Raw genomic sequence first — 22,975 nt, forward strand, 5'->3', positions numbered from 1 at the left:
CTCATTTGTCAATTGATGTCTCTGGTTCCCTGTTTACAATCTTGTAGGCTTATTTACTTTGGATACTTCCATAGCTGGGTTGGTTTCTGGGTTATATCATCATGTGTGTTAACTCAGTTATTGTTGGCTGTTGTTGCTTCTCTGTCCAAAGGACTCCCTTTAGCATCTGTGTAAGGTTTGTCTGGCTTTAACAAATTCCCTTAGTTTCTGCTAATCTGGAAATGTCCTAATTTCACCATCATATATGAGGGACAATTTTGCTGGGTATATAATTCTTGGTTGAAAATTTTTCTCCTTCAGTGTTTTATATATACCATCCCATTGTCTTCTCACCTGCATAGTTTCTGTCGAGAAACCCTAGCTTAGTCTTATTGGTTTCCCTTTATAGGTAACTTTTTGTTTCTCCAGTGCTGCTCTCATGATTCTTTCTTTGTCTTTGGTTTTGGTAAGTTTGATGATATTATGTCTTGGTGATTTTCTTTTGGGGTCTATCCTGTTTGGGATTTGTTGACTTCCTGAATGGATATATTCTCATCTTTCATCATACCAGGAAAATTCTCTTCCAACAAATCAGCAGTTTTCTCTGTGGTTTTATTTTTTTCTTCCTGTTCTGGAATTCCAATTACACATAGGTTATGCCTTCTGATGGTATCCCACATCAACCTTAGGCTTTCTTCATTTTGTTTTCATCTTTTTTTCTGATTTATCCCTTTCCAAAGAAGTATTCAGGTATTTGTCTTCAGTCTCCCTAATTCTCTCTTCCACTGATTCTGCTCCTTTGCCCATTCAATGTCTTAAATCTAGTTCTGAAAATTTAATATTAATCTTCTGGATTTCTGTGTGTAGATTTTGTATCATTTCTAATTTTCATTTATTTTATCATTTTGTTCTTGTATTGTCTTTTGAAATTGTTCTAGGGTTTTCTCTGTGTTTTCCTTGTTCTGTTTCTCAATTCATTGAAGATACCTAAATATAATTCTTTTGAATTCCTTATCAGGGAGTTCCAATGCTGTGTCTTCCTCAGGGATGTGTTTGGGTCTGCATCCTGGTCCCTTGGTTCTCCTGCTTTATCTTGTTTCTTTGTGTGCACTGTGAAGCTATGTTGTCTCTGAGGCATTATGATGTTTTTGTGTTTATATTTAATTGGAGATTGTATGTTGGAGTGACTTGCCCACAATTTTCATTTTCTTTGTTTTGTTTGTATGTTATCTACTCAAGCAGGGTACTGTGCTCTTCTATTTGCTAGTTGACAGCACTTTATACAATCTCCACCTGTCTCCGTTCCTATTGTTAGCCTCTTGTATGTCCCTGCTGAGCTTGGCAAACAGAGCCTTTTCTTAGGTCCCTGGAATCTGAGAATGCTATCACTTAAAAATCCAAACTGGCTGCTGCTTATAAACATTCAAAATGGCTGCACCCTCATTCACTTTAAATATCCAAAATGGCCACTGCTTGTAAACATTCAAAGTGGCTGTGCCTTCCAGACAGCAGAAAGTCAACAGCTCAGGTTGTCTCCTCCTTGCTGTTTCCCTTCCTAGTCATAGGCCACCAGCGCAGTCATCCCTGCAGCCCTTGGTGACCCATGTTGATCTTTAGATCAATTCTCAGGTCCCAACACCACTTGGAAATATTCAGGCTTTTGTTCCCACCAGAGTAGCTGACAGTCTGCATCTCCAACCATCTCTATACTCATTGTTTTCGTTAGGTTTTTCCACTAGCTGGTGCCTAATCCACTTCTGCATAGTTCCTTTCAAAACTCAGGACTCCAGGATTATCTTCTGTATCTCTGTCAATTGGTTTTTCTTTTCTTTGTTGAAGAGGGTCTGTGTTGCTTGTCTGCCTATTCCTCCACCTTACTGGAAGTGAACATAATTATTTTTGATTCCTTCTTTTTGCCATTCAACAAATATTTATTGTATACATACTGGGTACTAGCATGTGGAATACAGCTGAGCACACACCCAACCCTAATAGGGTTCACAGGCTAGTTTAAGAAAGAGACAATTATAGTACATTGTGATAAGTGTTAAAGTAGAGTTAATTTCAGGTTGCTTTGGGAGTACACAATAACAACTTTTAAATCATTCTGACAGATGGTGATAGATTTTAGAAGGAGATGTTTAGGCCAGTAATGGGTGTGATGAAATTTAAAGCACATATTGTGTGATACATAATTTTGAGGTAAAAATGAATGGCTCTACTTGAGGGAGTTGTTGTTGTTGTTGTTATGTGCCGTCGAGTCGGCCCCGACTCATAGCGACCCCTCCTTGGGTTTCCGAGGCAGTATCACTACGGAAGTAGGATTGCCCAACCTTCCTTCCGAGGAGTGGCTGGTAGGTTTGAACCGCCAGCCGTCTGGTTAGCAGGCAAGTGTCTTAAATAATACTTTATGTACAGGTATCATTTGTTCTGAGGGAAGATCATTACTAAGGAAGACCTTGGGCATTGATGGTGGTATGTTTCAGAGGTTATAGTGTACATGAGCAAGAGAGAATGTAGGGGATTGTGAGGGAGAGAGAGAAAAGGGGAAAAGGAAGAGTGGGGAGGAAACAGATTGGGAGAAGAGTCTAAGAAAACGTTCTGAAGAGTGATTATAGTAATTCTTAGTAAATTAGAGTTTGGAATTATCCTTGAAAAATTTTAAATGGGTAAAATAAAAGTCAGATATGCACTTAATAAATGTCAAACCTGCTTTCTTAAGGTAGATTAAATAAAACAAAACTTACATTTCCTAGTGTACCTTGTGACTAGTGTGAATCCATGTGACCCTAGGTTCTGCCAATCAGATATACTCATTTGAGACTTTGATTTTGAAAATAAGCATTTGAACAAGGTAAACCCATTGCCATTTAGTTGATTCCAAATCAAGTAACCCTATAAGACAGAGTAGAACTGCCCCATAGGATTTCTAAAGGCTATAATCTTTATAGAAGCAGATTGCCACATTTTTCTCCTGTGGAGTGGCTGGTAAGTTCAAACCGCTGACCTTTCAGTTAGCACTCAAGTACTTCACCACTGCTCCACCAGGGCTCTTGTGAATAAGAGAAGACAGTGGATATTCTTGTTGTTGGCATATGTGACAGCAAAGCATAATGGGGAGTGAGTTATCAAATAATAGTACAATTAAAAAAATAATTTTAAGGTATTTTTTATTGTATACTAAGAATTGAATGGAATTCTATTTATATTGGATGTGATGGCTTATTTCATCCTGTTTAAGGTGAAAATGAAGAATTTTATAGGGCTGGGCTTATTATTGAGATTCCACTTCATTCTGTTAGTTAGTGTTAATATAAGAAATAACTGAAAGCATATTTGTAATTACTATAGATACTCAGAATATTTATCCTCATATGCATAGCCTATAAATGCTGTGTCTATAAGTGAAAATAATAGGATTACTCAGATATTCCAGTTTTCTCTGTATATGTAAGATCTGTAATATAAGTCCCATCATCCATAAATAAATAGGCACATAAAACTGCAGATGCTTCATTAGCATGTGTGTGTTGGGTAAATCAGTCACAGTTAACATCTTAGCAAGTGCATGTTCCAGATGAGAAGGCTTTGGTTGTATCTGATGCATAATTTATGGCTTGGAAAAGTCTTACTTGGATTTGTAGATTTAAACGTACTCCTAAAATTGAGCCAAAGTTTCATCAGGCTGAAATATTTGATAGAGCAAGGAGATTGATGAATGATGAATGAATGGCTTATAATTTTAATTAATGGGTGAGTTTTTATATGTTGGTCATTTGGTGGGCCTTGTAGTTGAAAGACAACAGTGGTTTTTCATGTCACTGGTCATGGTTAAATTTCATGCAGCAACTATGATATGTGCAGTTATTTTAATTACTGGTTTTCAAGACTTTCCTCCCAAACAATGGAAAAGATCAACAAGACTAGAAGTTGTTTCTTTTAAGGATCAATAAAATTGGCGAACCACTGGCAGATTTAATGAAGGAGAAGATGCAAATAACACAAATAAGAAATGAAATAGGCAGTGGCACAACAGAACTTACTCTGAAATAAAAAGGACAACAACAGAATACTGTGAAGAATTGTACTCCAACAAATTGAAAACCTAGTATAAATGGACAAATTTCTAGAAACACACTACGTACTGGTGGTAGTTGAAGCTGTGTGTCAACATGAGTGGGCTGTTGTTTTGAGTGGCTTGGCAACTGCATATAGTTATGCCTCATAATGAGAATGTAATCCCCTCCATGGTGGAATTTGCTGTGAGACCTTAGTCAGTGTTTCCAGTGTATATGGAGAAAGTCTCCAGCTTTCTGGCACATTGGGAGCATGCATTTGGCTGAGTCTACATCTCCAGTGCCTGGACTTGAATGGATTGTGCCATTTTACTTGCTGACCTTAGGTTTGTCACCCTCAGCAGCTAGCAACTGCCTGAGTTAGAAGATGCCTTGAGTTCCAGTGGGCCTGGAACAAGAGGCAGAGCTGAAGTCCAAGGTTGAGGAGCCTTCACCTAGTACCTAGAGGTAACAGTCTGAGTTTGGACTTCTAGCCTCCCAAACTATAAAAGAATAAATTCCTGTTTGGTAAAGCCACTCATTTGTGGTGTTTCTGTTAGAGCAGCACTAGAGAACTGTCACTGCCCACACTAACATGATTTGAGGCAGAAAATTTGAACGCACTAATCACAAAAGAAGATATTGAACAAGTCATGAAAAAAATCCCAACATAAAAAAGTTCTGGCCCACACAACTTCACTGGCAAACTCTCCCAAACGTTCAGAGAAGAGCTGACAGCACTTCTTTTCAAACTATTTCAGAACATAGACAAGGATGGAATGATACTGAACTCATTCTATGAAACAAGCATAACTAGGCAAAGACACCACTAAAAAAGAAAATTACAACCAGTATCTCTCATGAAGGGAGCCCTGGTAGCATAGTGGCTAAAGCACTTGACTGCTAACCAGAAGGCTGGCAGTTCAAACCCACCAGCCACTCCTCGGAAGAAAGGCTGGGCAATCCTACTTCCGTAGTGATACTGCCTCGGAAACCCAAGGAGGGGTCGCTATGAGTCGGGGCCGACTCGACGGCACATAACAACAACAACAACAACATCCCTCATGAACAGCAACATAAAAATTCTCAACAAAATCCTAGCCAATAGAATCCACAAACATATATAAAAAAACAGTACATCATGACCAAGTGGAATTCATATCAGGTGTATAAGCATGGTTCAACATTAGAAAAACAATCAATGTAATTCACCACATAAATAAAGGAGAAAAACTACATGCTTATATCAATTGACACAGAAAAGGCATTTGAAATCATCCAACACCCTAACTTGATAAAAATGCTCAACAGAATAGGAATAGAGGGGAAATTCCTCTACATAATTAAGGGCATATACACAAAACCAACAGCCGATATTATTCTCAATGGAGAGAGACTGAAAACATTCCTCTTGCAGCTGATCTCAGAACTAGTTCTTATCTACCCAACAGGCAACTGTGGGCAGGGTGCCTGATCCTAGATGAGTTCCTGCTGGCCCAGAAGGTGTCTGTGGGCAGGTCATCTGAACTCAGAAAATGTTCCTGTTGGTCCAAAAGTGACTGGAAGCAAGGCATCTGTTCCCAGAGGGAGTTCCTGCTGCCCCAAAAAAAGCAGCTATTGGTAGGGTATCTGGTCCCAGACAAAGTTCCTGCTGTCTCAAAAGGCAATTTGGTATAGGGTCTCATTCCTGGAAAAAGGTCCATCCATCCAAAAAAGGTGTCTGGGTGTAAGGTACCTGTTCTCAAAAGTTCCTCTTGGCCCAGAAGGTGGCTGGGACCAGGGTGCTTAGTCCCAGAACAACTTCCTTCCTGATCAGAGAGCAGCTGGTGGTAGGGAGCCACTAGTCCAGGATGGAATTCCTGCCAGTCCACAAGGTGGGTGGCAGTGAGAGATGGCCACACCTCTGTTCACCAGGACAGTGTGGGGTACAAGGGGAACAAGGGGAATATTGCAGCTTTCTGGTCCCCAGCCAACGTTGTTGTCCTTGCAGTCCTCGGCAAGTAGAACCAATTAATCAGGTTACTGTCCCAATTGGAATGCTGCTTGCAAATACTCAACATGTTCATGCCGTCAGGCCAGTCCACAGTCCACAGCTCCTGTTTCTCTCCTTATCCACTGTTTTCATTCAGTTTGTTCTACTGTTGTTGTTGTTGTTAGGTGCTGTCAAGTTGGCTCCAACTCATGGTGACCCTATGTACAACACAACGGAACACTGTGTGGTCCTATGGCAGCCTTATAACCTTTGCTATGCATGAGCCCATTGTTGCTGCCACTGTGTCAAGCCATCTCATCAAGGGCTTTCCCCTCTTTCGTTGACCCTTCACTTTACCAAGCACGACATCCTTCTACTACTGAACCAAAACCTTACTCACTGCCGTGAAGTCAGATCCAACTCATAGCAACCCCTCCTTGGGTTTCCAAGGCAGTATCACTACAGAAGTAGATTGCTTTCCTTCCAAGGAGTGGCTGGTGGGTTTGAGTCAATATTTAATCCACTTCTTTATCCTTCCCTTTGAAGCTCAGTGTTCTAGGATTATCTTCTGTATCTGTTTCAGTTGGTTTCTTATTTCTTTGTGGTAGAGGGAGTAGATAACTTGTCTGCCTAGTCCATCATGGAAAACTCACTGCCGTTGAGTCAGATCCAACTCATAGCAACCCCTCCTCGGGTTTCCAAGCTTGTATCACAACAGAAGTAGATTGCCCAACCTTCCTTCTGAGGAGTGGCTGGTGGGTTTGAACTGCTTGCTTCTGGTTAGCAGTCAAATGCCTTAGGCACTACACCACCAGAGCTTCTCCATCATGGGAAGTCATGCAAATATATCTTGAAAACTTCTCTCTGTGTTTTCTTTTCTCTTCCTCTTCTGAAATTTGCATTATGTGTAAATGATTCTTCCGTATGTCCCATGTAACCCCTTGTGGTGGTGGTGTTATGTGCCGGTGAGTTGGACCCAACTCATAGTGACCCCTCCTTTGGTTTCTGAGGCAGTATCACTACGGAAGTAGATTGCCCCATCTTCCTTTTTTTTCAGTCTTTTTTCTGATTGTTCTTCAAACAAATTAGTTTCATGGGATTTGTCCTCTATTTTGCTGATTCTTTTTTTCCACTGATTCAGTTCTGCTTCTGTATCCTTCCATTGAGTTACCTGTTTCCGATACTTCATTGTTCTCCTTCTGAATGTCTAGTTGTTGTTTTGTGTGGTTTCTATTTGTCTGTTGAGTTTGTCATTTTGTTCTCGTATTATTTTCCTAAATTCATTTAATATTTTATCTCCCTGTGTTTTATTTCATCTTTTTAAAGATCCTAAATATTAGTCTTTTAAATTCCTTATTAGGTAGTTCTGTTAAAAGTTCTTCCTCTAGAAGGTTTTCAGTTCTTTGATCTTGCTCATTTTTTTGAGCCTTCTTATCTTGTTTCTTCATATAGTTGGTTATTGTCTGCTGCTCTGAGGCATTAAGGTGTAATTTTATTTATTTATAGGTGCTCATGTCTTCCCTTTCAGAATTGATTGGAAGTACATGAGCAGGTCCTTTTCTTGATGTGAGGTGGCAATTGTTGGTTGGTCAGAGTCCCTCCACAGCTCTTGTGGGATGGCATGTGTTCTGGTTACCTAGTACTGCTCTGACAAGAATATACCACAAATGGGATGGCTTGAAGAAACAGGAGTTTATTAACTTACAGTTTGGAGGCTTTAAGGTGAGTTCCAAGTATCAGGCTCTAGGGGCTGGGTGAAAGCCTTCTACCTTGGGCTTGAGCTCTGCCTCCTGCTCCCAGCCCACTGAAGCTGGAAGCTTTTCTTCACTCAGCTGATGGCTGTTGAAGCTGACAAGCCCAAGGTTGACAAAAAGGCATAGTCCCGATGTTACCAAACCACACAGCAGGTATTAATTCAAGTCCATTGAAAGTCCCAAGGTCGGCAGAGCATGGCAGGCTGCTGAACAATGACATGGCTACATGGAGGGTTCAAGTGTCCCATAAGCTAGAGACCATTCTAAAAGCATCTTATATATGGGAAGCAGACCACATATCCAATGCAGCTATTCATCTGCTCTGGTAGATTCCACCATGAAGTTAATTACCAATCTCACCATGGGGAATAACTATATTCAGCTGTCCAGCCATTCAACCAGGCCCAGCCAAGTTGACGCACAAACTTAACTACTACAGCATGGTCCTTCTGCATTGGTGTTAGCAATTAATATGTCCACTGGAGATGAGGGAAGGTTGTTTTCATAGCCACAGGAATGTGGTGCTACCCAGATAGACTAGGACAGCCCTCTGTGCAGGCTTCAATTAATATCTCAGTAGGTGGGGGGAGATCAAGGGGTCTCACTATAGGTATAGGGGAATCATATCTGCTAGTTTATGGGGATATTTTGGGGTTAGGTGTTAGTAGTGAGCTACCTACCATCCCTGGGCAGGGGCATGTCCATTTATTACAAGGTGAGGGTATGGAGAGCATTCCTGCTGGTTGCCCAAGGGTAGGTGCTCCTGCCAGTCACCTGGTGGAGTAGGAGGCAGGGGAGGTGGAGCATGTTCCTGTGAAACTGGAAACTATGCCATCGGTATTTCAGATACCAGCAGGGTCACCCATGGTGACCAGGTTTCAGCAGAGATTCCAGACTAAGACAGTCTGGGAAGAAGGAAGTGGCCCTCTATATCTCAAAGAATTGGCCAATGAAAACCTTATGAATAGCAGTGAAACACTGTCTGATATGTTGCTGGAAAACTTTATGAGTAGCCCAAAACATTGTCCAATATAGTGCTGGAAGATAAGCCCCACAGGTTGGGAGGCACTCAAAATATTACTGGAGAGGAGCTGCCTCCTCAAGTAGAGGTAACCTAAATTATGTGCATGGGGTAAAGCTTTTGGGACCTCCATTTGCTGATGGGGCACAACTCAAAACAGAAACAGCTGCAAACATCCATTAATAATTGGAACTTGGAAGGTACGAAGTATGAATGAAGGGAAATTGGAAGTTGTCAAAAATGAAATGGAATGCATAAAGGTTGATAATCCTAGGCATTAGTGAGCTGAAATGGACTGGTATTGGCCAGTTTGAATCAAACAATCATGTGATATCCCATGCTGGGAATGACAGATTGAAGAGGAATGGTGTGGCATTCATTGTCACAAGGAATGTTTTAAGATCTATCCTGAAGTACACTGCTGTCAGTGATAGGATAATGCCATATACCTACGAGGAAAACCAGTTAATACTACTGTTACTCAAATTTACGCACCAACCACTAAAGCCAAGACAAGGAAATTGAAGATTTTTACCAACTTCTGCAGTCTGAAATTGACCAAACATGTAATCAAGATGTACTTATTATGACTAGTGATTGGAATGCAAAAGTTGGAAACAAATAAGAATCACTGGTACTTGGAAAATATGGCTTTGATGATAGAATTGACACCAGAGATCTCATGATAGAGTTTTGCAAGACCAATGATTTTTTCATTGCAAATTCCTGTTTTCAACAACATAAATGGCACCTGTACACATGGACCTCACCAGATGGAATTCACAGGGATGAGAACAACTACATTTGTGGAAAGAGGTTATGGAGAAGCTCAGTATCTTCAGCCAAAACAAGGCCAGGAGCTGACTGTGGAACACAGCATCAATTACTCATGCATAGTGGCTAAGGCACTTGACTGCTAACCAGAAGGCTGGTGGTTCAAACCCACCAGCCACTCCTCGGAAGGAAGGTTGGGTAATCCTACTTCCGTAGTGATACTGCCTCGGAAACCCAAGGAGGGGTCGCTATGAGTCAGGGCCAACTCAACGGCACATAACAACAACAACAAAGTTCAACTTGAAGCTGAAGACGATTAAAACAAATCCATAAGAGGCAAAATATGATCTTGACTATATCCCTCCTGAATTTAGAGACCATCTGAAGAACAGATTTGATGCATTGAACACCAGTGAATGAAAACAAGATAAGTTGTGGGATGACATCAAGAATATACATGAAGAAAGTAAGAGATCATTGGAAGGACAAGAAAGGAAGAAAAGACCAAAATGGGTATCAGAAGAGACTCTGAAACTTGCTCTTGAAAGGAGAGTAGCTAATGCAAATGAAAACAATGACAAGATAAAAGAGCTGAACAGAAGATTTAAAAGAGGAACTCAAGAAGACAAAGTCAATTATAATGAAATGTGCAATGACCAGGAGTTAGAAAACCAAAAGAAAAGAACACCCTTGGCAATCCCCAAGCTGAAAGAACTGAAGAAAAATTCAAGCCTCAAGTTACAATAGAAAGGTTCTATAGGCAAAATATTGAATGATGCAGGAAACATCAAAAGAAGATGGAAGAAATACACAGTCACTGTACAAAAAAGAATTGGTCCATTTTCATCCAATTCACAAGGTAACATATGATCAAGAACCAATGGTTTTGAGGGTAGACGTCCAAGCTGTACTGAAGGAATTGGTGAAAAACAAGCCTCCAGGAATTGATGTTTTCCAGTGAGATGTTTCTACAAACATTCCGTGGAGACACTTATTCATCTATACCAAGAAATTGGAAGACAGCCACCTGGCCAACTGACTGGAAGAGATCTATATTTGTACCCGTTCCAAAGAAAAGTGATCCAACAGAATGTGGAAGTTATCAAACAGTATCATTCACACCACATGCGAGTAAAATTTTGCTGAAGATAATTCAAAAATTGTTTCAGCAGTATATTGACAGAGAACTGCCGGAAGTACAAGTTGTATTCAGAGAGGATGTGGAACAAGGGATATCATTGCTTATGTCAGATGGATCTTGGCTGAAAGCAAAAAATACCAGAAACATGTTAATTTGTTTTGTACTGACTATGCAAAGAGCACTCAGCTGATTCTGGATAGAGTGGGAGAACAATGTAGAACAAAAGTCCAAATCATTTAAAAAAAAAAAAAAGGGGGGGACTAGGTTTGCTGTTCTGATAGAGCTTGGTCAAACCCCTGAGACTATGGCCCCTAGCTGCCCTCAGGTCTGGAATTGAACCCACTCCTGTGGCTGCCAGTCAAACAGAAGACAGGCATATAAGCTGAACATTGACATTAGGTAGTACACTCCTTGGAGAGATCAATTATAGGAGAATAGCAGGGCAGTGTTTGCACACGGAGACAGCTTGGGGGGTTGGGGAGCAGTGCATAGGAAGAGATAACTATGGGGAGGAACTGGGCAGAAAGTTGTTGCGTTGTGGGAAATTGGAGTCAATGTCATGAGACAAAGTATATGTGAGCTGCTGTATGGAAAATGAATTTGCTCTGTAAACTTTCACCCAAATCACAATAATAATTTTTTAAGAGCACTCAGCTGTGTGGATAATAATAAATTATGGATAATATTAAGAAGGGGAATTCCAGAACACTTAATTGTGCTCATGAGGAAACTGAATATAGACCAAGAGGCTGCCATTTGACCAGAACAATGAGATATTGCATATTTTAAAATCAGGAAGGGTGTACATCAGGGTTGTATCCTTTCATCTTATTTATTCAATCTGTATGCTAAGCAAATAACCTGAGAAGCTGGACTATATGAAGAAGAACGTAGCATTAGGATTGGAGGAAGACTGATTTTTTGTTGTTTCGTGCCGTGGAGTCGGCCGCGACTCATAGAGACCTCTCCTTGGGTTTCCAAGGTCATATCACTATGGAAGTAGATTTCCCAACCTTCCTTCCAAGAAGTGGCTGGTGGGGGAAGACTGATTAACAACCTGCAATATGCAGATGACACAACCTTGCTTGCTGAAAGAGAAGGTGACTTGAAGCACTCATTGATGAAGATCAGAGACTACATCCTGCAGTATGGATTACACCTCAGCATAAAACAGGAATCTTCACAACCAGACCAATAAGCAGTATCATGATAAATGGAGAAAAGATTGAAGTTGTCAAAGATTTCATATTGATTGGATCCACAATAAACACCAGTGGAAGCAGCAGTCAAGATAACAGACATCATATTGCACTGGGCAAATCTGCAAAAGACCTCTTTAAAACACTGAAGAGCAAAGATGTCTCTTTGAAGACTAAGGTGTGCCTAACCCAAGCCATAATATTTTCATTTGCCTCAAATGCATGTGAAAATTGGACAGTGAATAAGGAAGACCAAAGAAGAGTTGGTGCTTTTGAGTTGTGGTGTTAGTGAAGAATACTGAAAGTACCATGGATTGCCAGAAGAATGAATAAATCTGTCCAGGAAAAAGTACAGTTGGAATGCTTCTTGTAAGTAAGTATGGCCAGACTTTGTCTCACCTACTTTGGTCATGTGGTCAGAAGGGAGCATTCCCTGGAGAAGGATGTCATGCTTGGTAAAGGGGAGGATCATCGAAAAAGGTGAAGACCCTCAACAAGATGGAATGACATAGTGGCTGCAATGATGGGCTCAGGTATAGCAAGTATTGTGAAGATGACACATGACCAGGCAGTGTTTCTTTCTGTTGTACAGAGGGTCACTATGAGTTGGAGCTGACTTGACAGTACCTAACAACAATGACAACATACCTGTGGTTATGGTCCCATTTTAGAGTGAGTTTTCCATTATGTTAATGAAGCAGGATTATTCTGAATAGGATATGAAGTGGGATTTATACTGAGTCCCTGCTGTAGTAAAGGGTATGACTCAAGTCACCAACTCCTAGTTTCTGGAGAGTATGGGCTGCAGTCTCTATATGAATGTTCTGCCAAAGTTCTTTCTCTTGCTCTGGATTCTCTATCTGGTTTGTCATTATCTGACCTCCAGTTTTTGGAATTTAGACAGCAGCCTGTCATCGGACCTGCTGATTTAGGTTCTTTGGCCCCTGCAATCATGTGTCTGAGGAGAATCCTCCAGACTGACAACTGACCCATGTATTTGGGACTTGCCAGCCTCCATAACCATGTGAGTCATTTCCTTGGCAGTTCATGAGTTCTGTGAAACATTACAGTGAATTACAGAACCCTAATATGAGAGAGCTCTGGTAGCATAGTGGCTAAAGCACTTGACTGCTAACCAGAAGGCTGGCGGTTCAAACCCACCAGCCACTCCTCGGAAGGAAGGTTGGGCAATCCTACTTCCGTAGTGATACTGCCTCGGAAACCCAAGGAGGGGTCGCTATGAGTCGGGGCCGACTCGACGGCACACAACAACAACAACAACAATATAAGAGAGAGGGTACTGAGGGAAGGAGGAGTAGTTGATGTTAGAGATGAGGGAGTGGTACAGCAATTTGGAAAAGTTGGACATTTGGGACATCTTTAACCTCTGCCTCATAGGGACCAGCCTTGTGGTGATCTTTCTAAAGAAGCTGCTTAAGCAACATTCTAAATTTATGATCTAGTTTGATACTGTCTTAACTTCATGTCACATATATGTAAGTGCTGTCCTTGTGCAGCTCTGTCCCCTTCCTTTTACGTTGTTATCCAGATCACATCTGTATTTATATGTGCTCAAGAACATAGATTTATAATTATTTTTTAGGCATGTTTCTTCTAAGCCACATAGAACATAAAAAGTGGAGTTAACAAACCAAAGACATAATAATACTGGTTTTTATATTTTCCCATATGATTACCTTTACCAGAGATCTTTCTTTCTAACTCTACTGAGAGTTACTGCCTAGTATTCCTTCATTTCAACCTGAAGGGCTTTCTTGAGCATTTCTTAAAGAGTTTAGTGCTAATGAAGTCCCACAGCTTTTGCTTATACTCTGTAAGCATCTTAACTTCACCCTCATTTTTGAAGGAGGGTTTTGCTGAATATAGAATACTTAGTTGACAGTTATATTCTTTCAGCACTTTAAATATGTCATCCCACCCACCACCTTCTGGCTTCCATGGTTTCTGAGGAGAAATTTGCAATTAATTTTACTGAGAATTCCTTGTATGAGATGATTCAAGATCCCCTCTTCATCTTTAGTTTTTGAAAGTTTGATTATAATGTGTGGATATATTCTAGTTTGTCCTACTTGGAGTTCTTGGAACTTTTTGGATGTGTAGATTAATGTCTTCCATCAAATTAGGGCTATTTTCAGCTATTATTTCTTCAAATATTCTTTCTGCCCCTGTCTTTTTCTCTTCTTCCAAAAACTCCATAATGCATGTCTTGATCAGCTTGACAGTGTCCCACAAACTCCTTACACTCTGCTAACTTCCCTGCATTTTTTTTCTTTCTAACACTTGATAATTTCAAATTTCTTGTCTAAAACTTTACTAATTTTTTCTTCTGCCAGATCAAATCTGCTGTTGAAGGCCCACAGTGAATTTTTCATTTCAGTTATTGTATTTCTGAGCTGTAATTTCTATTTGTTTTCTTTTATCATTTGTATCCCTTTATAGATATTTTCATCTTATTCTTATATCATTTTCCTTATTTCCTTTAGTTCTTTGTTCATATTATCCTTTAGCTATTTGAGCATACTAAAGCCAATGTTTTAAAGTCTTTGTCTAGTAAGTCCAATGTCTGGGATTCCTTGGATAGTGGTTTTATTTCATTTTCAGTGTTGAAGACTATGGTGATTCCCTGGTTTAGTGACTCATCCAAACTATTTTTGCAAAGACTATGTACCTTCATGTGGGTGGTCACTGAAGTTTCTTGTTTCTTTAGTTTGTGTTTAGTAGTGTTATGACAGAGATTTCCTTGAATGCCAGAGCCAAAAAACAGAGGAGGAATGAGGAAGGAATGGTGGATGGAAGAACTCAATAACAAAAATCAACAACAGAATAAAATCACCTCTCCTACTCTTTTCAAATTGGCTCTGTGCTGGGGCATTCCTTTAACACTTAGCCAAGCTTAATATTGAGTCTACAAGTCACCCCAAAGTGAAAGCTTAGGGTTTCTTCAGGACTTCTCTGAGTGTGTTTTGCCCTGGGAATACATGTAGTTTTCTAAGGTCCCCTCTCACCTCTTTCATGGGTGCTTTAAAAAACAAACTAAAACCACTAAGTTGAGTTGATTCTGACTCATAGCAACCCCCACTGGGTTTTCAAATCTCTACACAAATAGAATGCCCCACCTTCTTTCCATGGAGTAGCTGGTGGGTTTGAACCGACAACTTTCTGGTTAGCAGTCAGAGGCCTTAGGCACAGCTTTGTTGCTGTTATTGTTAGGTGCCGTTGAGTCTATTTCAACTCATAGTGATCCTATGTACAACAGAATGAAACACTGCCTGGTTGTATGCCATTCTCACAATCCTTCTTATTATACTTGAGCCCAGCATTGCAGTCACTGTGTTTGTCCATCTTGTTGAGAGTCTTCCCCTTTTTTGCTGACCTTCTCCTTTACCTAGGAACTCTGGTGGTATAGTGCCTGAAGCACTTGACTGCTAACGAGAAGACTGACGGTTCAAACCCACCAGCCATTCCTCAGAAGGAAGGTTGCACAATCTGCTTCCATAGTGATACTGCCTCAGAAACCCAAGGAGGGGTCGCTATGAGTCAGATCTGACTTGACAACAGTGAGTTTAAGTTTGGGTTTGTTTTCCCCTTTACCAGGGATTGATATCCTTCTCTAGGGATTGGTCCTTCTGATCACATGACCAGAGGAGGTGAGATGAAGTCTAGTCATTCTTGCTTTTAAGGAGCATTCCAGCTGCACTTCTTCCAGGACAGATTTATTCATTTTTCTGGCATCCCGTGGTATTTTCAGTATTCTTCACCATCACCACAACTCAAAGCATCAACTCTTCTTTGGCCTTCCTTATTCATTGTCCAATTTCATACGCATATGAGGTGATTGAAAATACTATGGCTTGGATTAGGCACACCTTAGTCTTCAAAGAGACATCTTTCCTCTTCATTGTTTTAAAGAGGTCTTTTGCAGATTTGCCCAGTGCAATATGATGTCTGATATCTTGACTGCTGCTTCCACTGGTGTTCATTGTGGATCCAGTCAATATGAAATCTTTGACAACTTCAGTCTTTTCTCCATTTATTGTGATGCTGCTTACTGGTCCAATTATGAGGATTTTCATTTTCTTTATGTTGAGGTGTAATCCCTACTGAAGGTTATAGTCTCTGATCTTCATCAATGAGTGCTTCAAGTCATCTTCACTTTCAGCAAGCAAGGTTGTGTTGTCTGCATATCACAGGTTGTTAAAGAGTTCCCCTTCAATCCTGATGCCATGTTCTTTTTCCCATAGTCCAACTTTTCGGATTGTTTGCTCAGTGTACAGATTTAATAAATATGGTGAAAGATACAACCCTGACATCCTCCCTTCCTGATTTTAAACCATGCAGTATCTCCTTGTTTTGATAGGGCAGCCTCTTGGTTTATGTACAGGTTCCTCATGAGCACAATTATGTGTTCTGAATTCCCATTCTCAGTGTTATCCATTATTTGTTATGATTTACACAGTTAAATGCTTTTGCATAGTCAATAGAACACAAGTAAACATCTTTCTGGTATTCTTTGCTTTCAGCCAAACCATATCATTTCAGCAGTGGTGTCTCTCATTCTGTGTCTTCTCTGAATCTAGCTTGCATTTCTGGCAGTTCCCTGTCAATATATTGCTGAAACCATTTTTAAATTATCTTCAACAAAATTTTACTTGTGAGATATGAAAGACATTGTTTGATAATTTACACATTGTGTTGGATCACTTTTTGTTGGAATGCATACATATATGCATCTGTTCCAGTCAGTTGGCCAGGTAGCTGTCTTCCAAATTTCTTGGCATGGAAGAGTAAGTACCCCCAGCACCGCATCTGCTTGTTGAAACATCTTAGTTGGTGTTCCATCAGTTCCTGGAGTCTTGTTTTTGCTAATTCCTTCAGTGGAACTTTTACTTCTACCTTCAACACTGTTGATTCTTGATCATATGCCACCTCCTAAAATAGATAAGCATGGACGAATTATTTTTTGTTCAATTATTCGGTATTCTTTCCATCTTCTTTTGATGCTTCCTGGGAGCTCTGGTAGTGTAGTGCCTAAGGCATTTGACTGCTAACCAGAAGGCTAGAGGTTCAAACCCACCAGCCACTCCTCAGAAGGAAGGTTGGGTGATCTACTTCCATAGTGATACTGCCTCAGAAACCCAAGGAGGGGTCGCTATGAGTTGGATCCAACTCAGCAGCAGTGAGTTTGTTTTTTGATTTGTATTATTCAATATTTTGCCTATCAAATCTTTCAGTATTGGAACTTGAGCTTGATTTTTTTCTTCAATTCTTTCAGCTTGAGAAATGCTTCCCTTTTGGTTTTCTAACTCCAGGTTTTGCGTGTTTCATTATGATAATTGACTTTGTCTTCTTGAGCTGCTCTTTGAAATCTTCTCTTCAGCTCTTTTATCTTGTCATCTCTTCCATTTGCTTTAGCTACTCTCCTTTCAAGAGCAAGTTTCAGAGTCTCTTCTGATATCCATTTTGGTCTGTCTTCCTTTCCTGTCTGTTAAATAACCTTCTCCTTTCTTCATGTATGATGTTCTTGATACCATCCCACAACTCGTCTGGTTTTCAATCATTCGTATTAAATGCATCAAATCTATTCTTCAGATAGGCTCTAAATTCAATTGGGATATAATGAAGATTATATTTTGCCTGTCATGGACTTGCCTTAATTGTCTTTAGCATTAGCTTGAATTTACATATGAGCAGTTGATGGTCTGTTCCACAGTCAGTTCCTGGCCTTGTTTTGGCTGAAGATAATGAGCTTCTCCATCTCATCTTGCCACAGATGTAGTCAGTCTGATTCATGTGTATTCCATCTGATGAGGTCCATGTGTATAAGTGCTGTTTATATTGTTCAAAGAAGGTATTTGCAATGAATAAGTCATTGGTCTTGCAGAATTCTCTGGAGTTCTTTCTATCACCAAGGCCATATTTTCCAACTACTAGTGATTCTTCTTTGTTTCCAACTTTGGCATTCCAATCACCAATAATAATCAGTACATCTTGATTGTATGTTTGGTCAATTTCTAACTGCAGAAGTTGGTAAAAATCTTCAGTCTCCTTGTCCTTGACTTTAATGGTTGGTATGTAAATTTGAATAACAGTAGTATTAACTGGTCTTCCTCATAAATATATGGGTATTATCCTATCACTGACAGCAGTGTACTTCAATAGATCTTGAAACATTTTTTTGTGATGATGAATGCCGCACTATTCCTCTTCAATTTGTCGTTCCTGGCATAGTAGATCATATGATTGTCTAATTCAAATTGGCCAAAACCAGCCCATTTCCGCTCACTAAGGCTTAGGATATTGATGTTTATGCATTCCATTTCATTTTTGACAACTCTCAATTTTCCTTCATTCATACTTTGTACATTCCATGTTCCAATTATTAATGGATGTTTGCAGCTTCTTTCCATTTTGAGTCATGTCCCACCAGGAAATGGAGATCCAGAAAGCTTTACTCCATTCAAGTCATTAGGGTCCCCTCTACTTTGAGGAAGCAGCTCTTCCCCAGTCGTATTTTAAGTGCCTTCTAACCTGAGGGGCTCATCTTCTGTCACTGTATCAGACATTGTTTCAGGGATATTCATAACATTTTTACTGGCCAATTCTTTGAGAATTGGACAGCCCCATCCTTTTTCTAAGTCTGTCTTAGTCTATATGCTCTACTGAAACTTGTCCACCAGAGATGACTCTGCTAGTATTTGAAATACTGGTGGCATAGCCTTCAGCCCCACAACACACAAGCTACCACAGTGCAAACAAATTAACAGATGAATGGTTGGGCACAGCTTTCCAAAACCAAACTCACTGCCGTCAAGTCGATTTGACTCATAGTGACCCCTCCTTGGGTTTCCAAGGCGCTATCACTACAGAGATAGATTGCCCAGTCTCCGCTGGTGGGTTTGAACTGCCAGACAGCTTTAGAATAGCCTAATTTCTCAAAGAAACTCCTCCTCAGCCTTGCCTTCCAGTCCTTAGATAGTCTGTTGTATGTTAATTACAGTCTTTGTCTCATGGAACTACAGGTTGATTGTTTGCCTTACAATGTTTGAGCAATGCCTAATACTTTACTACTTTCTATTAGTGTGAGATAGGGAAATCAGGTGAGTGCCTTGCTTCAGTCCTTAAATAGCCACCTGACAGATTATAACAGAGAAACTCAGTAATTTGTGAATAAAGTTTGCTCTGCTTTCTCCAGAACCAGTGTCCAGAGTCCCACACTGGGAACACAGGCTGCTGTCTTGAAGCCAGCTGCTGAGCCAGGGAAGGGGTGGGGCATGAGCAAGTAAAGAGCCACAAACCTTTCCTACCATTTTGAAGGTATGTTTTCTTGATTCAGCATTTACTTGGCTCTGTAAACTTTTGACTGTTTTCCAGATTTCTGACAAAGTTGGTTTTGACAGTTTAGGCCTGTTTTTGGATGTTTCTTTGAAGAAGGGTACATGGGAGTGTGGTGCTTTTAGTCTGCCATCTGGTTAATGTCACTCCATTGAATTTAATAAAGCAAATAATATTTATGGCCTGCTAAGTATGGCGTAGTAGATAAGGCACTTGACTGCTAACTGGAAGATTAGTGGTTTAAACCCACCAGCTGCTCCACAGAAGGAAGACTGGATGATCTGCTTCCAGAAAGATTTATAGCCTTGGAAACCCAATGGGGGTCACTATGAGTTGGAAACAACTCAATGGCAGTGAGTTTGGTTTTTGTTTTGGTGTGTAAGGTAAATGCTGTGCATTATATAGAAAATAAGACAGTTCCTGCCATGGGAGAGTTATACTTGAATTGTGTGCTTTCTATGTACCAGACATGTTCCCACCAAACCCACTGCCAATGAGTCAATTCCGACTCACAGTGACCTTTTAGGACAGAGTAGAACTGCCCCATAGGGTTTCCAAGGCTATAAATCTTTACAGAAGCAGACTTTCTCATATTTCTCCGATGGAGTAGCTCTGGTGGGTTCAAACTGTCAAACATTGGTTAGAAGTCAAATGCTTTAACCGCTATACCACTAAAGCGCCTTTAGATATGCTCCTAGACCCTGTACATATTTTATCATGTTTAATCTTCAAAATAATCCTGAGAGATACATAGAGTACCCCTTCCCTCTCCTATTTATAGTTTTGGCAATTAAGACTTTAAAAATTAAATGATTTTACCATGGTTATACAGCAAAAAGTGTATTTAATCAGAATTTGAACCTTGATCTGTCTAAGACATGTTCAAGTCACTGTAGAAAGCAGAATGAGATATGCAGTTAAAGAGTAGTAAAAAAAAGGCCTTAGAGACTAATGATGTCTTTTTATTTTAGGAATATTTAAGGAAGACTTCTTGAATGAGGTAGCATTTGAATTGGGCTTTATAGGGTGGAGGTAGAATTTTTTAACAGGGTATGGTAAGGAAGACACATGAGTGCTAGAGCTGTCATTAAGTCAATTAAGGTCGAAGCCAAAGCCTATCCTCCTTCCATTATTCAAAACGAGAACAGTGAGAACAATTACGGTAATCTAATGAAATTGGAAAGAGGTATATTACCTTGAGCTGTAGAAGAAAAGGCTGAATAGGAAGGTCAGACCTAGAACATGAAAGGCCTTCAGTGCAAATACAGTATGTTCTAAGATGTAGAAGAGATTATCTCAAACATGAAAATTACATTACATTTTATTTCCTTTTTTGGCAACTGTGATCTCAGAAACAGTATTTCAAAGGGCCTGGTGGGCTGAATGGTAATGGAGCTAGATGGTGGTAGAACTGGGTATGGGACTACATGGCAGGAGAATCAGGAAATGGTTTTGATGGAAGCCAATGTATTTTCTGATGTATTTTTTATTTTTAGGACAAACCATTTTACCGTATGAAATCCCTATCAGAGGCTGATAATGAAAGAGCAAGAAATCAGAAAATTCCACAACTACGTAATTTATTAGATCTTGCACAGAAGGAAAAAAAGTTTGTGATATTTGATCTTCCAGCCCCTCCACCAAAACATCCTCAAAGAAACACATATGTCCGTCTGGTAGTAAGCGTGATCCTTGACTCTAAAATTGAGCCACATCTGGTACGTCTATCTCAGTGTTTGTAGTAGAGATTGGGAGTGGGTAGCATGTCCCAGGAGCACAGCAGTTGGACTTGACCAACTGTATTGATTTTCCTTGGGCTTCTTAATTAATTGTGTTTCCTATGGAAATAGCCACCTCTCATTTGTCAGTTTGTCTACTGTGGTGGCTTGTGTGTTGTTTTGAGGCTGGTGGCTATGCCACTGGTATTTCAAATACCTGCAGGATCACCCATGGTGAACAAGTTTCAGCAGAGCATCCAGACTAAGAAGGACTAGGAAGAAGGATGGGGCCAGCCACTTTCGAAAAATTGGCCAGTGAAAACCTTATGAATGGCAGTGAAACACTGTCTGTTACATTACTGGAAAGCTTTATGAATACCCCTAAAACATAGTCTGATATCGTGCCAGAAGATAAGCCCTTCAGGCACTCAAAATACGACTGGGGAAGAGTTGCTTCCTCAAAGTAGAGTTGCCCTTAATAACATAGATGGAGTAAAGCTTCTGTACCTCCATTTGCTGATAGAGCACAACTCAAAATGAGAAGAAACAGCTGCAAAAAATATATGAAATACGAATCTAGGAAAATTGGGAGTTGTAAAAAAAAAAATGAAATGGATCGATAGTCTAGGAATTAGTGAGCTAAAATAGACTGGTTTTGGCCATTTTTGAATCAGACAATCATGTGATTTACTATGTCGGGAATGACAGATTAAAAAATGATGTCACATTCATCATCAAAAAGAATGTTCTAAGAACTATACTGAAGTACAGTGTTGTCAGTGATAGAAGAATATCCATACACTTACAAGGAAGACTAGTTAATACAACTAGTATTCAAATTTATGCACTAACCACTAAAGGCAAAGATGAAGAAATTGAAGGTTTTTTTTACCAATTTCTGCAGCCTGAAATTGACCAGACATGCAATCAAGATGTATAAACTATTAATGGTGATTGGAATGCCAAAGTTGGAAACAAAGAAAAATCACCAGTAGTTGAAAAATATGGCCTAGGTGGTAGAAGTGACACCAGAGATTGCATGACAGAATTTTCCAAGTCCAACAACTTAGTCATTGCAAATACCTTTTTTTAACAACATAAACAGCAGCTATACATGTGGACCTCATCAGATGGAATACACAGGAATAAGATTGACTACATATATCCATGAAAGAGGAGATGGAGAAGCTCAATATCTTCAGCCAAAACAAGGCCAAAAGCAAACTGTGGAATAGACCATCAATTGCTCATATGCAAGTTCAAATTGAAACTGAAGACAATTAAACAAGTTCATGAAATCCAGATCCCATCAGCATTCTTTAAGGATATGAAAAAACCAGTCACTAACTTTATATGGAAAGAAAGGAGACCTCAGATAAGCAAAGCACTATTGAAGAAGAAGAACAAACTAGAAGGTCTCACACTGCTGGGTCTCAAAGCCTACCATACACCCACAGTCAAAACTGCCTGATATTAGTATAATGACAGACACATAGACAAATGAAATAGAATTGAGAACCTAGAAACAGATCCATTGACCTATGGTCAATTGATTTTTGACAAAGGGCTAAAATCCATTAAATGGGGAAGAGAATGTTTGTTTAATAAATGGCACTGGCAAAACTGAATATCCATTTGCAGAAAAATGAAAGAAGATCTGTACCTCACACCATACACAACTCCAGATGGATCAAAGACATAAATGTGAAACCTAAAACCATAAAGTTCCTCAAGGAAAAACTAGGCAACTTTAGGGGCCCTAATATATGGACTGCTAACCAGAAGGCTAGCATAGTGCCTAAGGCACTTAACTGCTAACCAGAAGGCTGGCAGTTCAAAACCATCAGCCACTGTTCGGAAGGAAGGTTGGGCAATCTACTTCCATAGTGATGCTGCCTTGGAAACCCAAGGAGGGGTCACTATGAGTCAGGCGTGACTCGAGGGCAAGTACAACAACAACAATATGTGGCATAAGTAGACTATCAAGCATAACCCAAATGCACAAACAG

At 40.0% G+C, this 22,975-nt stretch overlaps 1 protein-coding gene across 1 annotated transcript in view; it reads left to right on the top strand.

Annotated features, from left to right (window-relative positions):
- The window catches only part of GDPD4 (glycerophosphodiester phosphodiesterase domain containing 4), a 114,673-nt gene that overhangs the window by 55,111 nt on the left and 36,587 nt on the right, over positions 1–22,975 (top strand). Inside the window, exons 10-11 of the mRNA XM_007941027.1 lie at positions 10,287–10,292; positions 20,745–20,966. Of these exons, the coding sequence (XP_007939218.1) occupies positions 10,287–10,292; positions 20,745–20,966 (228 nt within the window). The remainder of the gene's footprint in view (positions 1–10,286; positions 10,293–20,744; positions 20,967–22,975) is intronic.

The sequence above is a fragment of the Orycteropus afer genome, unplaced genomic scaffold (assembly GCF_000298275.1).
Source record: "Orycteropus afer afer isolate SDZICR_OR568_19922 unplaced genomic scaffold, OryAfe1.0 scaffold00074, whole genome shotgun sequence".
In the NCBI taxonomy this organism is placed as follows: Eukaryota; Metazoa; Chordata; class Mammalia; order Tubulidentata; family Orycteropodidae; genus Orycteropus; species Orycteropus afer.